Below are 14,213 nucleotides of genomic sequence, written 5' to 3'. Positions count from 1 at the left end.
TGTTAATGTTTGAGTCAAAAGCATCTTATTGATACATATAAATGTCATATACATCATGAAAATATTGCTATGAGAAAAGAAGCCATATATGAATGTTGTATACAACTTTAGGATTTGCATTACTCCTAAAGTGCTCACCTCCTTTCATGTCTATTTACACTATATTCCTATTTACTAAGTGGGGAGGGGTCTCCTTTATGTAGTACTTCATCGTTAATAAGTTGATGCCTGTTCTGTTTGTTCTTTTGTGCATTAAAAATTTCAAAATTAAAAAAAAAAAAAAAAAAGAATAGAGGTACTTTGGATTAGGCAGAGGAGAGCAAAGGGAGGAGAGTGGGTATGAGGGTAGGAAGGACAGTGGAATGATTTTGATGTGAATACCCTAAGTGCTTATATGACAACATGACCTGTGTGATCTTACATTATGTACAACCGGAAAATTGAGAAGTCATACTCCATTTATGTATGATGTGTCAAAATGCATTCTACTGTCATGTATAACTAATTAGAACAACAACAAAACTATGGAACCTGGCATTAGTCACCTGCTAAATCTGTACCGGTCACAGGTGCCATGTGTGGGCAGAAACAGACTTTTCCACCATATCCACATTGGAACCCAGCACCAGGAATTTAAAAGTGTTCTCCACCCCAAAAATGGAGGTGGAGGAGCTAGGACGTTCCTTGGGTGGGCTGCTGCCCAGTTAGTGCAATGGGAACAGGGTATGGGTGGCTGAGACCCGCAGTTCTGTGGGAGTGTCATTTCTTCTCAGCCTCAGCCTCGCACCTGTATGTGGGCCGCTGATCTCTCTGGACTCTCAGGGGCTGAAAATGTAAAGTCAAAGTTGTTGCTTATGGCCTTAACCGTATTTGGGTTTTTCCTTTTTTTGCCCACAGTAGATTCTTAACAGAAGCTTGTTAAGTAAGTGCATAAAGTAATAGATTCTAACAAGGCGTAGGGTCTAATTATTCCTATGTGTGTGATTTCAAAATTTTATTTATGCCATAATTTGTCTAGTTATAAAGGTCTCTTTGCCGGGATCCACTTCAAACTATTTTTGAATCAGAAGGCCACATGCACACACACCCCACACCCAGGCACGCAAACTCCAGTCATACATTGTTGTAGAATGACTCTGGCGATGAGGAGTGTCTTAAACAAGACTAGGCAAAGTTGTGGGCAGAATGGCTGGTGGCAAAGGCCTGGTAGGGTCCCAGGCCTCTGCGCTGTGAGCAGGGAGGGGCAAGCCTGCCTCCAGCCCCCTCCCTCTCCTCTTGGAGCCTCTAACCCTTGCCAAGTACCCGTGTGTGTTAGTGCTTCTCGGGCCTTCTTTGTGGGTGTAAGCAGGGCAATCTAAGCGGTGTCTTTGGACGTCAGGATGCCCAAGGCAGCTTGAGCCTGTGCTGCACATGGGACACCTAAGAGGAGGGCGAGGGTGTTGTGGACAACTGTGTTGACTCCCAGTTTCCAGCCCTTGTCTCCCACCGCCTGCTCCCGGTGGAAGGCTGGCCTCAGATCTTCCCTGAAGTGGGGAACAAGTCATCAAGTCATCAAGTTTAACAGAGCAAATTGCCCAGCTGCAGGGAGCCATGCAGTGACCCACAGGCAGGAGCAGGGTAGAAAGGAAGAGCCTGGCCACCTGAAGGAGAGAAGGGCAAGTCACCGGACACGGTCACAAAGATGGTGGAGTAGGACCATTTTCATGGCGGCGTTGGGGCGGTGCCCTCGGAGACTGCGCATTGCCACTCTGAAGTCTGTCTCCTTGCCTGCTCATGGGAGGTATGGGGGGCTAGGACTGGGAAGTTCCTGGATGTGAAACCAGGTAAGAAGGCTTGGTGACAGCATGGCTGTGTGGTCACTCTGTCCTAGATCTAAACTGGGGTTCGCTTTCTGGCTATGGTGTCAACTTGACCTCCCCGACTCAGATGCCCAGTCGGTAAATTGGAGATGGTTAAGCTTATTCTATTTGGTCCTTGGTTGTTGAAGGTTAATTGAGGAGATGCATATGAAGGTTCCACTTGGCATCTGCCCTGTAACAGGAGCTCAGCATGTGTTAGGCTGCTTCCCTCTCACTGATGTCGGGACTTGGCAGAGCCCAGGGCCCAGGGCCAAGCGAAGCTGCTGGAAAGTGAAGTCCCACAGACATGGCAGAGGGGCATGGAGTTGGGTTCTGGAACTGCATACAGAACTAAGTTCTGGGCTGGAGCACAGTAGGGGACCTGCTTGGGAGCTGACAGATGGACGTCTATTGGGAGGATCCCAGGTGTCCTGTTAGGGCCATAGGTATCTTTGGGGAAGCCTGGGACCTGTTAGAGAACCTGCTTTTCACCCAACCCTTTGGCTAGACTTCATGGGGGTAGTTGGGGGCGGAAGCCAGAAAGAACCACAGCTGAGAGAGTATATACCAGACATTCCAGATTTTCTTCCCTGGTATTGGGTATAAATATTTTGGTCTGTTTTTTTTTTTTTTTTTTTTTTTTTTTTTTTTTTTAATATAGAAAGAGAGAGATGGAGGGAGGAGAAGATTTGTTTGGAATGAGTCATATCTATCAAATTTTATCTATTATCTGTCAGTCTCAAGGGTTCTTAATTGCAGGTCTAATATTCACTACCCACAAGCCTCCTTACTTAAAAGAATATTGTGTGTGTGTGTGTGTGTGTGTGAGAGAGAGAGAGAGAGAGAGAGAGAGAGAGAGAGAGAGAGAGAGAGAGAGAGAGAGAGAGAGAGAGTGTGTCTGTTTGTCCTGGGTAGAAATCCATAGCCTGAATAATAATTTTAAAGAGGTACTTTGAAGAAACAAGTCAATGATTTTATATGTAGATTTCATCTATATCTACCATCTGTGAATATATGAGCTACTTAAATTAAATGCATATATAATTTAACAATACAATTACTTGTAGTAGTAGATATTTGAGTGTTCTAAATTTTAATCTTTTTTTTTGGTTGTTAAAATTGTTTGTAAATATTTCAAATGGCTTCATAAGATGGATATAACACATTCAACTATTTCTGTATTACTGAATATTTAGCTTGGTTCCAATGTGCTGCCATTTAAAATATGTTATTACAAAATATCAGTGAATGTGCTTAAATATTAATCTGAAATTTAGGGTAGTTCCTTAGTTTAAATTCTTAACCATGGAATTATTGGGTCAAATATTGTGTTTCTTATATCATTTAGTTAATATTATGGAATTGCTTCTAGAAAGTTTGTTGCATTTAAAATTTGACAATGAACAAAGTGCCTTATTCACAACATACTTGCCAGTACAGTGTATTTTTTTTCTTACCTTTTCCAACTTTCACAATGCTGTGAATTAATTTTTAATCTTTATTTTATAATTGGGGAATTAGAACATAGTTTTATTCCCAAGAATTGAAAAGCAGGGGAGAATGCCATTTAGAAACGTTTTCTTTCTCTTGTTTAATGAATTCATCAGATGACTTAAAAAAACCACCCCTGACCTTGTAAGCATCAAAGACTGACCCCGTAGTTACAGCAAAGAGCGGACTTACCCAACGGGGAAGAGGCTCGTGGATAGTCTGGTCCTGGGCTGCCAACAAAACAGAGCAGATGTCCTGTTACTGTGGTCCATGTGTTAGCTCAGAACACAGAAAAGACGGGCCCCTGCTCCCCCAGAAAGCTCCGGTTCCTTTCATTAACCTGGCTTGACTGTCATGCCCATGTTGTATTTACAAAAATCTTCCCTGTCCCTCTGTCTCCTCCAATGACTGAGAGTGTTTCCGGAGCAGGGCTCCTACTTAGCCATTCATCTCTCCCTGGCTCCAGGGACAAGTCCCAAGAGAAGGACTTGACAGGTCCTGCGGTCCTAAGAGGAAACATCAGGGATGAGGAGAGTTCTGGCTAATCTGACCCAACAGGATGCATAGGTTTTGTTGAATAAATACTGTGCAGTTGAGGTTTGTCAAGTCTCAACCCCCTCGTTTGGGCTCCTTTCATGAAGAGCGCCTGAGGTCCTGCAGCCCACTCAATATTCTGTTTTAAATTGGACCTTCAGATTATGTAAAGGAGCTGCTCATGTGAATGCAGAGTCTTGGTTCCTCGTAGACCTCATTTTCCCCGATTGCACTGTAGTTTCGTCCTTTAATAGACTGTGAGGAGCATAAAAGAAGAGATGTTCTTAATCACATTCTCTTCATTAGCACACACATGAGATGTTTCTTCCCAGCCTCGGGACCAAAACTATGAGCTTTTCAGCAACTGGCTTGCTTTGGTTTAATGGAAAACATTATTTCTGTGAGAAATTACTTTCCCCTCCTTCCTTTGGCTGCTAAGATCTTCAGGGCAAGCTTCTGGACTTCATCAGGTATGGCGAGGACCATGGTGTGGCCCCTTCTACATCTTGCTTCCACTTTATGATTTTCTTAAACTCTTGTCCTTTCACCCTGAATGCCCTTAACGTACCAAAATGTGTAACACAGAGCTGTGAGTTGTGCCAGCACGTGCACATCTTTTTAGGGTCGCTAATGAGAGTATGGCTCAATAGGAACACTGTTCCTTGGTATCTGCCCAGGACTCACGCAGAGGGGAAGTGCTAACCAGCCAGGCCAGTCTCCTTGGGGGAAAGAGCCAGGAGGGGCAGGATCCTGTCTGCCCCTGACCCCTGGCCTAGCCTATCGGGGTGGTAGGAAGAGCAGCTAAGACTACCCTGGGCCATGAGTGACAACTTCCTGACCCAGCACAATTATGTCCCCACTGAGATCCCTGACGGAGAAATCACAAGCTTCCCAGCTCTTCAGAGTAGCAATTTGTACTTTCTCATGAATTGAATTAAATTAATCAGGACAGTCATTAAGAGCCAGCTGGCCCGGAAGGAGCAAATGAGCAGAGAATTACTGGGGATCTGCTCTGGCCCTCTTCACCCAGGAAAGCAGCTCCTCTGTCTTTAAATCAGGGTGCAGTCTGACTTCCTGTCAGGACTTTGGCCTTGTTGAGTGTGGTCATTTGCGAGTCCCCAGGGGACTCTGTGGGGTCTCTTCTCTCACCCAAGGCCAGTGTTTCAGTCTGAGACTCTCCTGGATTCCCCAAATATGTTTTGTTGATAATCACTCTGTCAGCGTGTGCCCACCCATCTGGTGTCCTCAGCCCTCCCACCTCCCCTCTGCTTTCCAAGTGCTGTGTCCTTTGAGATGTCTTGTCCTTACCTCCCGGGCTTCTCTCTTGGACTTCTCCAGGCTACCTTAACCTCACTGAATGGTTACGGCACTTATTTGCTGTCCCACTCACCAGGACACTTAAATAAAAATAGGCAGCCTTGGAGGACTTCTTTGGTGCATGTGTACACTGTCTTTCTTTAGGGAAGGACTTGTCTTTTATCTCTTTCCCAGAATACCTATCTATATTCCACACCAGTGCAGAGTTTTGATATATGATTTTAAGCAGGGTTCCAAAATTTTGCATTCATTCCAGTCATCCATCACCACAGCACACAGTCCAGATTCCCCACACGGTCCAGGAGCCTTGGTCTCCTCCTGACACCTATCAATCTCTTCAACAAAGCTTCTTGGCGGAACCAAACCTCAACCAGCTCCTCTAGACTCAACCAGGCCCTGGCTCCCGGGTTTCCGTGTTTGTCTCAGCATCGTCCATTTCAGCAAAATCTTCCTAAGTCAGTGTAGCCAGAATCCGCCACCCTCCACATCTGCTCACCTTCCGTATCTGACTGGGTTCCCCATCCTCTGCCACTCCCCTCTGGTGACAGCTGCTCCCCCGGCCTGCTTTCAGCATGCATCCTGTTGGGTCAGATCAGCCAGAATTCTCCTCATCCCTAATGTTTCCACTTAGTAATTTTCCATCTTCTGACCCCAGCCTGTTCCTTGGCTATAAATTCCCACTTTTCCTTGTCTTCAGAGTTGAGTCCATCTTTCTCTTTGATTGCACACCCCATGGCCATAGACCCTGTGCCTTTCCCCACCATCTTGAATAAACCCAGTCTCGTTCTTCTTTAAGGACATTCTGAAATTGTTTCTTCAACACTTTCTCCACTTGGAACTCTGGTGCACTCACCAGTGGGCTCACCAGAGCCATTTCCTTGTCCTGTGGGTACTGGGCTCCTGTGTACTTCCCAGTTCCCTCCATGCTGGGTGGGTATGGCAATGCAGTGGCTTCCAGGAGGTCCTGGGTGTGACTGGCTCCACGCAGGCTGGGCTTCTGGACCTTGCAAGCTCTTGTTTTGCCTCAGCCAGTGGCCCATGGGTATAATGGAAGCCATTAGGTAACAGTGAATGATTGTTTGGAAAAAGACCTCCTTTAGTCCATCCTCCCTGGATTGTGATGTGAGCAAGAAGTATATTTATTTTATTTTATCTTATTTCACCACTAAAAAATTTATGATTATTCATTATAGATATTAGTCCTGCCTAATTAACATCTCCTTTTTAGTTTCTCTATAGCATGTAGGAACAAAGCCAATCAACAAATTATATAGTTAGACTGTGGTTCCTGCTTCCTCCAAGGTTGTGGCAAGATTTTAGACTCTCGATTACTCCTGTCACCTTGCATATTGCAGAGACCAGCATATGGTATTTGTTCAGTGGGTGGAACAGATCCAGCAAGGGTATAAGGGAAGTCCCAGAACCAGAACCCAGGGAAGAATCTTAAGTAGACACTGATATTAGTTAGCTTTTTGTTGTTGAAAGGAAAACAAAGGAATAAGGATGCGTTTTGGCTCACATTTTCAGAGATTTCTGTTCATGCTTGGTTAGCTTCATTGTTTTTGGGCCTGGTGTGAGGCGGGACATCATGGCAGAAGGGTGTGAGGAGCAAATCTGCCTCATAGTAGCTGAGAACCAGAAGGAGAGAGAGGGAGGGAGGGGGAGAGAGAGAGAGAGAGAGAGAGAGAGAGAGAGAGAGAGAGAGGGAGAAGAAGAAGAAGAAGAAGAGGAGGAGGAGAAGGAGGAGGAGGAAGAGAAGAAGAAGATGAAGAGAAAAGAAGAGAAGAGAAGAAAGAAGGAAAGAGAGAGAGAAAGGGGCCAGGGAGAAGATATACCCTTCCAGGGCACATACCCAGTGACCTACTTCCTTCAACTGGCCCTACATCCTATAGTTTCAACCGCCTCCCAACAACACCATCAAATTATAAATCTATCAGTAGATTAAGTCATCAACGAGGTCAGAGCCCTCATGAACCAATCACTTTTCAAGGGTCCCACCTCTGAACACTGCTGCATTGGGGGCCAAGCTTTTAATATGAGGGACATTCCAGGATCCAAGCCATGTAACCTTGGTCTCTTCCCTTGTGAACTTGAGCTTGACCCTTCCTCTTGCTGGACCTCAGATTCCCACCAAAATGGCCCACTCCAAACTCATTCAGGGCTTCGTATCTTCCTGGAACTGAAGGACAAGTTGGTGCTATAGTTTGGCTCTTGACTGTCCCTCAAAGGCCTATCTACTCAAGATTTGGTCCCAGACTCTGGAGGTGGTGGCATCTTTAGAGGTGGGGCCTAGTGGGAGGAAGTTATGTTGTTTGGGGTGTGCCCTTAAAGGGGATATTGGGACCCTGGCACTTTCCTGTCATCATGAGGTGAGCAGCTTTACTCCACCATGGGCTTCCTGCCATGATGTGCTGCCTCATGGGCTGGGAAGCAAGGAGCCAACTGACTATGGACTGAGACCTCTGAAACTGTGAACCCAAATAAACCTTTCCTCCCTTTAAGGTGATTATCTTGGGTATTTTATCACAGTGATGGAAGGCTCACTAATACAGTTGGCTTCTTAATGAGAGCCACTTTCTAAAAAGCAAAAGGAAAGTGCTCAGAAGCTTTTTACATCACCCTCGGAAGAGTTATGGTTCTGTCGTGTGGGTCTGCGGAGAGCCATTCATCACCCATAGGCACCAAGCAGCTCCGCAGAACAACTGACTGCTGCGTTCCCCTCAAGGAAACATCCTTTTACAAATAACAACATTCCTCTGAAAGCTATTTTTCAGAGGGAAGTGAAGACGAATCTGTGTGATATAAAGCCCAGGGGGTATGCAGACTCCCCGGATGCCATGCATTCCCCCTGAAGTCTGAGAACCAGGCATCTCAGAGTGGCCACCCTCTTCCGGGGGCACGTTGGCCACCTATGTTAGATATGGAGCCTCAGATTAATTTCACTTGTGGACACTTTTCTGGCTCAAGATTGGACCCGCAAAGCTGGTGCCATGGTCCACATTCACTTGGTGGCTTCAGAGGGACGCTTGAGCAGCAGCAGCAGGCCATTCCCATTTCAAGGATTCTACAGGCCGAGAATTCCCTAGCAGGCCCCGGGATGAGAAGAGGCTGACCTGTGTGAGAGGAGAAGGCAAAGCGGGAAGCCTGAAGGGATCTGACCACCTATTTCTTTAGGAAATGAAGTCGGCAGATTTCTCAGATATTCCCTAGCTGGACAGGTTTCCAAGGAAAACCAGCTTCCGTTTTCATTTCAGTTATGAGAGAGCACCCAGAGGAGTAGAGAGCGGGGACAGGGATGGGGTGCTTAGAGCTGGCTCCAACTCCCCTGGCACCCGGCAGGATCTACTCCCAAATGTGTGGTGAAGATCAAGGGGCCAGTAACCTCATCCATCCATCTGTAAGGAGTCTATGCGGGACATCTGTGTCTCCCTGTGTCCATGCTTTCTGTCTTCTCAGGTGCTGGGCACCTGGCCACCCCGTCTGTACAGTATGTCTGCCTTATGGCTACGTGTGGCCCTGAGTCCAAACTTTGGTCAATGGAATATAGATACAGAATCAACTCACAATTTCCAAGAAATTTTGTAAGTTGCTATGCACTTTCTGTTTATTCTTTCTCTTTTCTTCCTCCAATCGGCTCCATGGAGCATAGAACTTACTATTTTAGTCTGTAGAGTTGAGGCCAATACAGGGTGGGAGGAGGAGGATGGGAGGAACCAAGTCTCTGGAAGGCCACCAGGAGCAGAGGTGCCCACAGCCTTGAACTGCTAACTTCTAGACTTGCCTTACAAGAGTACAGTAAACATTTCTGAGGTTAAGCCCCAATGGCATTTTTTATGTCTTTTAGTCTTCAATGTTTTATCTCCTCATGGGGGCCAGCTTTGGAGTTCACCAGGAGAGTAGCCGAATCTCTGATCAAAGGCAAGAGAAAGGCAAGGTATATTTCATGGCAGCCGAATGAGAAGTTCTGGCTCTCAACCCTGGCCTTTCTGACCACGTGGCCCCAGGCAAACCCCACCCCTGACAAGCCTTGGTGACCTAATGTTACCTGAGAATGGATGTAATAGTGTCTACTCCAAAGAGCTGCTGGAAAGCTTCGGCCAATGGCACGGAGGTGGAAAATTGGCTCACAATTTCTGGAGGGTATCTCCCTGGCTCAGTGCCCACAAACAAGATGCTGTGTTCTGTGTTTCTTTTCAAGTTCAATTTCATGACCAAATTTTTCTCACTCAGTGCAAGTTGTTAGCACTGATTTCAGTTCTATTATAGGAACGTGTTCACTGCTTTGTGCTTATTTTAAGTGAAGTGTGGCTTTTTCAGCATTGGATTCTGCTGACATCCACCTGGCTCTCCTTCACATGGGTTCTTCAAGGCTTGACCCTTCTCGGCTGTGGAGCTTGGGTCACCAGGTGGTGACCCCTCAATGAGAGGCAAAAGATTGAGTTCTCTAACAACAGCCCAAGTGCATCCTGAGGGGTCTGAGTTCTACTTTACTGATTTCTTTCCAACCTGTCTGATGTCTCTGGGGCTCAGTTTACTTTATCTGTACAGTGAGAATAAATGTATCTTACGGGTAAGTTAGGCAAAGTCATGAAATGCCTGGCGAGTACCAGGGACTCAGTATATGTTAATTCCTTCCCTTCCCTCATCCTGGGTCTTAGGATTGCTGGTGGCTTTGACTCCCTGGCTTGTGCTGGAGAAGGAGGTGGAAAAGAAGGGAGGGTAGAAGAAAAGGAAAGAGAGAGAGAGAGAGAGAGAGTGAAAGAAACAGAGGCAAAATAGAAGTACAGTTATGTATTACTTGGTGGCAGCTGTGTTCTGAAAAACGCATCATTAGGCAACTTCGTCACGTGAACGTCACCGAGTGCGCTTACACAGACCCGCGTGCCTGTGGGGCCCTTGATGCCATCAACACCCCTGGTGAGCATGAGATGTGAGAGCTGCTGTTAGCGAGCGTGGCATCCTGTTTGACAGTGCACCTTTCTAAAGCAGGAGTACGCCAAAATATTGATACAAAGCGTGTACAGTAAATACATAAGTAAGCAACACAGGTTGTCACCATTATCAAGTATCATGTGCCGTACCCCATTGTACGTGCTACATTGGCAAGACTGGTGGCGTGGTAGGTTGGTTCATACCAGCATCAGCAGAAACATGTATTACTTGGTGCACAGCATCATGGTGGCTACGATGCCACCAGGATATAGGAATTTTTCAGCTCATTGCAGTCTTAGGGGGCCACCATCATATATGTGGTCTTTATGTGGTGCACGACTATATGAGAGTATACATGTATGTAGATATGTTCTGCTCTATCTAAAAACAGATAGGGAGAAAGTCAGTCATTTAACTTTCTGGGTATTTCCATTTTATTTAGTGAACCACAATTCCCTCTTCCTAGATTATGAATTGATCATTCCATGTCACATAAAGCTACAGGGAAACCTCAATTGGGAGTTTGCAGAAGAGGCCTGTGGTTCTCATTGGGTGGGCCCTTGGAAGTTCATTCCCCTTTACTTGAGCTTCATTTCCTCATCTGCAAAGCACTTACCACAGCCCCAGCCTAGCTGAGTCCTTGAGATCTTATCTTTTAATTTTTATTTAAAAAAATCTGTCCAATGCTGGCTACTGCATCTGACACAGTATGGACCTACTGCAAACCGGTGGAGTGAATGAAGGACAGCAAAGGGATGGTGATAGGGGAGCCAGCTGCCTCCCTCCCACTCCTCGCTGCCTTCAGAAACCCAGATGGGATATGGGACTGTCCTTGGCTAGCTAAGTGACAGCAGCTTTCTTGTGGGGATAGTCTCAATATCTAGTTGATCTCACCCTGCCATTTTTTTTCGTCCATGGCCTCAGAAAGGGATTCTCAAAAGAACACCCTAGAAGTACCTGGATTGGCATCATCATGGTGACATGAGGTTCCCCTGGCCTCACTATAGACCTGGGCTTGAGAATAGGCATTTTAATGCTGTGACTCTAACATTCACTGGATTTGAAGGTGATTGTTCGCCCTCAGGTTTGCCAGTCTTGGGCTGATTTGAAACTCTGGCTTGTGCTGAAAAGAACGTGGTGACCCTTGGCCCAGGAATTCAGCTGTGGACTTCTAGATTTGTTTCTGTGCACCCAAGTTCCCCACATCCTAGACAGGCCCAGGCTGACTGTCCTCTCTACTTCTTCAGTGCTGGGGCTGCAGGATTTTGAAGGTGCCAGCAGGGGGCACTGGAGACTCACTATTCTATACCTGCCTTTTCCAATCCTAAAATCCTTATTAATTTTTCTTTTAAAAGTGGGAAAAAAAATCAGCCTTGAAGACTTCTTTCCTTAGAAAACTAGAAAAAAAAATCAAATGTTCTTGGGCAAAATGAAATTTCTTGTCTTTTTAATCAAATCAGCCAAATCTGTCTTTATCAGGGTTTTTATTGCATAGGATGACCTACGACCGAAGGACCCACTTTCCAAATAAGGCTATCTTCTCCAATTTCATTCTTCATTCAGTGGGAGGAGGAAAATTCATGAGTTTATTTTATGGAAAAATATAGCTCTTTTCTCTCTGTATAAGCCTCTGAGAAGGTATTGACGTTGACAGATTGTCCAAGTCTGAATATGTGTCTTTTCTAGGCCTGGAGTTTTTTTTTTTTTTTTCCTAAGAATTTAAATCTTGATAGATTGTTTCTAGTATACAAAAATATATGTGCCTGTAGAAAAATTATAAGGCACATATATGCAAAGGAGGAGAGACTAAAAATCACTACCATGTCACCATACCAAGACAGCCACTATAAATATTTGATTGTAGCCAAGTCTCGCCCGACCTAGCGTGTGCATTCATGATCATATTGTTCATGTTGTTTTCTACAATGTCCATGCTATCAGCATCCACACAGCCAGGCCAATGGACATGCTTCAACATCCTCATTTTTTCTTTCTGTTACTCCCCACCTTCCCAGTACTGGGGATTAAGTCCAGGGCCTGATGAATGCTAGGCAAGCTCTCTGCCACTGAGCAACACCCCCAACCTACCATCATCATTTTAAATGACTGTATAGCAATTTCTCATATGGATGCCCAACCATAGTTTCAGCTAATCCCATGATTAAAAAATTGAAGAGAACTTTAAGCATCTGAGAATGTTATAAACATCCTGCGATGGACAGTGTCTACTGTACATCCTCCTGCACATCCCTAATCATATCAGGTCCGTAAGTACGCACAGGCTGGGCACTGTGATTTGCTAAGTGTTTTTGGCAGGGAATAGACTTGTGTGCATGGGCAGGCCTGAGCAGCTGTATCTCAATTAACTTTTGGGAGGCTTTGATTTGTTCTTTCCCTTGCTTGTATTTCTGGAACGTTGTTAGTGAAATGGAGCATCTACCCGACAGTGTTTCTCTACCTTAAAGGGGGTGGGGAGCAAGCCAGAGGTTGAGAGTAGAAGGTACAGCTGGCTGCTCTACTCTACCCACCTGATCTCTAAGACACCTGCCAATGCATCAGGCTAGCACTTAATTCCTGGGCACTGGGCCCCTTAGGATTTTCTCCAGTTCCCTCTAGATCTCCAGTGGATGGTAGAAAGGATGAGAAGTGGTGAGAAGGTGGGATATTTGAGACCAAAAGTACTCTGGGACAGTTTGGAAGTATCTGCCTTAACAGCACACAGCCTTCCTTAGACCTGACTGCGAAGTTTATTAGGAACATTTTCTGTAGGCGGGGTAGGCTGGGCACTCGTCCCCTAAATAAACTCGCACTCAGTGATTTGATGTAGCTTTTGCTTTGGCCGGATTCTCCTTCAACACACGTCGAGGGCCAGGTCTAGGCTACTGTGCTCCGTGAGGAAACTTTCCAGTATGCCTGCCGAGTACCCATCACTTCTCTGTCCCTTCCTCTGGATGGTCACTCAAGTTTTCTGTCTCCTGGTCACCATGTCTAGCCACTGGCTTTCCAGAGAAGTTCAATGGACTTTCCCCGAGATGATCACCCTCCAAGACAAACTTTACAGTCTGTAAGTCACACTTTAATGGCTCCCATTAAGGGCCTAGTGCCGGGAAATAGGCTCTGAAGAGAGAGACAGGAGGAACATAAAATGTGGTTCCTGAATCACTTCAACCCTCATTTCTGGGGAAATCTGTGATATAGTATTTAGCTGAATGAACACTAAAGAGTACCCACAATCCTGGTGCTTAGGCAGACCTAGACCTAGATCGGGCTCAGAGAGAGACGCCCTACATCCAAGGCTGCACAGCTAATTAGTGGAGAGCCAGGATTCTGTACCACCCTTCATCACCAGCTTCCAGGGCTTGCGAGAGTCACAGGCAGCCCTATCCTGCAGGGAAGACCTCTAGCAGCTAACGGTATGTGAAACAGGCCGATGGTTTTATTGAAATGGAAACAGCCATCAAGGGGCGGAGTCCAGCTTCCCTTCCTGGAAGTGAGACTGACTTTAAGGACGTGCTTGTAATCAACCCAGTGTGTTGGAAATGATGCTACGTGACTTCTGGGGCCAGGTCAGAAACCACTTGCAGCGTCAGCCTTGTCTCTTGGGATGCTTGCTCTCTGGCTTTTCCTTCTTGGGATAATCCCTCTCAAAACCTGCTCACTGTTCTGTGATAAGCCCACCCCAGCCAACAGATGCCGCCTTCGTCACCTGTCATCCGTGCCCAGGGACCATCCCAGTGAAGAAGCCCCAGCTGTTTGAGCTTCCGCACTAGAGATGGAAAGGTTAAGGAATCTGCAGAAAGCGCCTGTCCACTGTCCAAAGTCCTGAACTGCAAAGCCCATGAGCACAGTAGAGAGTCGTTATTTTCTCTGCCATACAAAGAATGAAGAAGAACAATGGACGCAGCAGCCCCACACACCCATGCTGACCTTCCCAGAGCTTAGGAGGCAGAGGCCCTGACTCACCTGTGGTACTGTGGGGGTGAGGCCAGGACCTAGGGCAGAAAAGAGAACCAATGTCAGTGTCTGGCACCAAGTTCCTTGTCCTCTCCCAAAGGGCCATCATCAGAGTCCATTTGACAAGTCATCCTATGAAAAGTCTAT

General features: G+C 46.1%; 1 protein-coding gene across 1 annotated transcript in view; it reads right to left on the bottom strand.

The window, feature by feature from the left end:
- Positions 1–14,213, bottom strand: part of CLNK (cytokine dependent hematopoietic cell linker) — a 158,471-nt gene that overhangs the window by 57,562 nt on the left and 86,696 nt on the right. Inside the window, exons 4-5 of the mRNA XM_079153986.1 lie at positions 14,076–14,104; positions 3,522–3,559 (exon numbers count right to left, since the gene is read on the bottom strand). Of these exons, the coding sequence (XP_079010112.1) occupies positions 3,522–3,559; positions 14,076–14,104 (67 nt within the window). The remainder of the gene's footprint in view (positions 1–3,521; positions 3,560–14,075; positions 14,105–14,213) is intronic.

Source organism: Sciurus vulgaris, assembly GCF_902686455.1.
Source record: "Sciurus vulgaris genome assembly, chromosome: 9".
NCBI classification, from domain to species: domain Eukaryota; kingdom Metazoa; phylum Chordata; class Mammalia; order Rodentia; family Sciuridae; genus Sciurus; species Sciurus vulgaris.
This window is presented reverse-complemented; position numbering and strand designations above follow the sequence as displayed.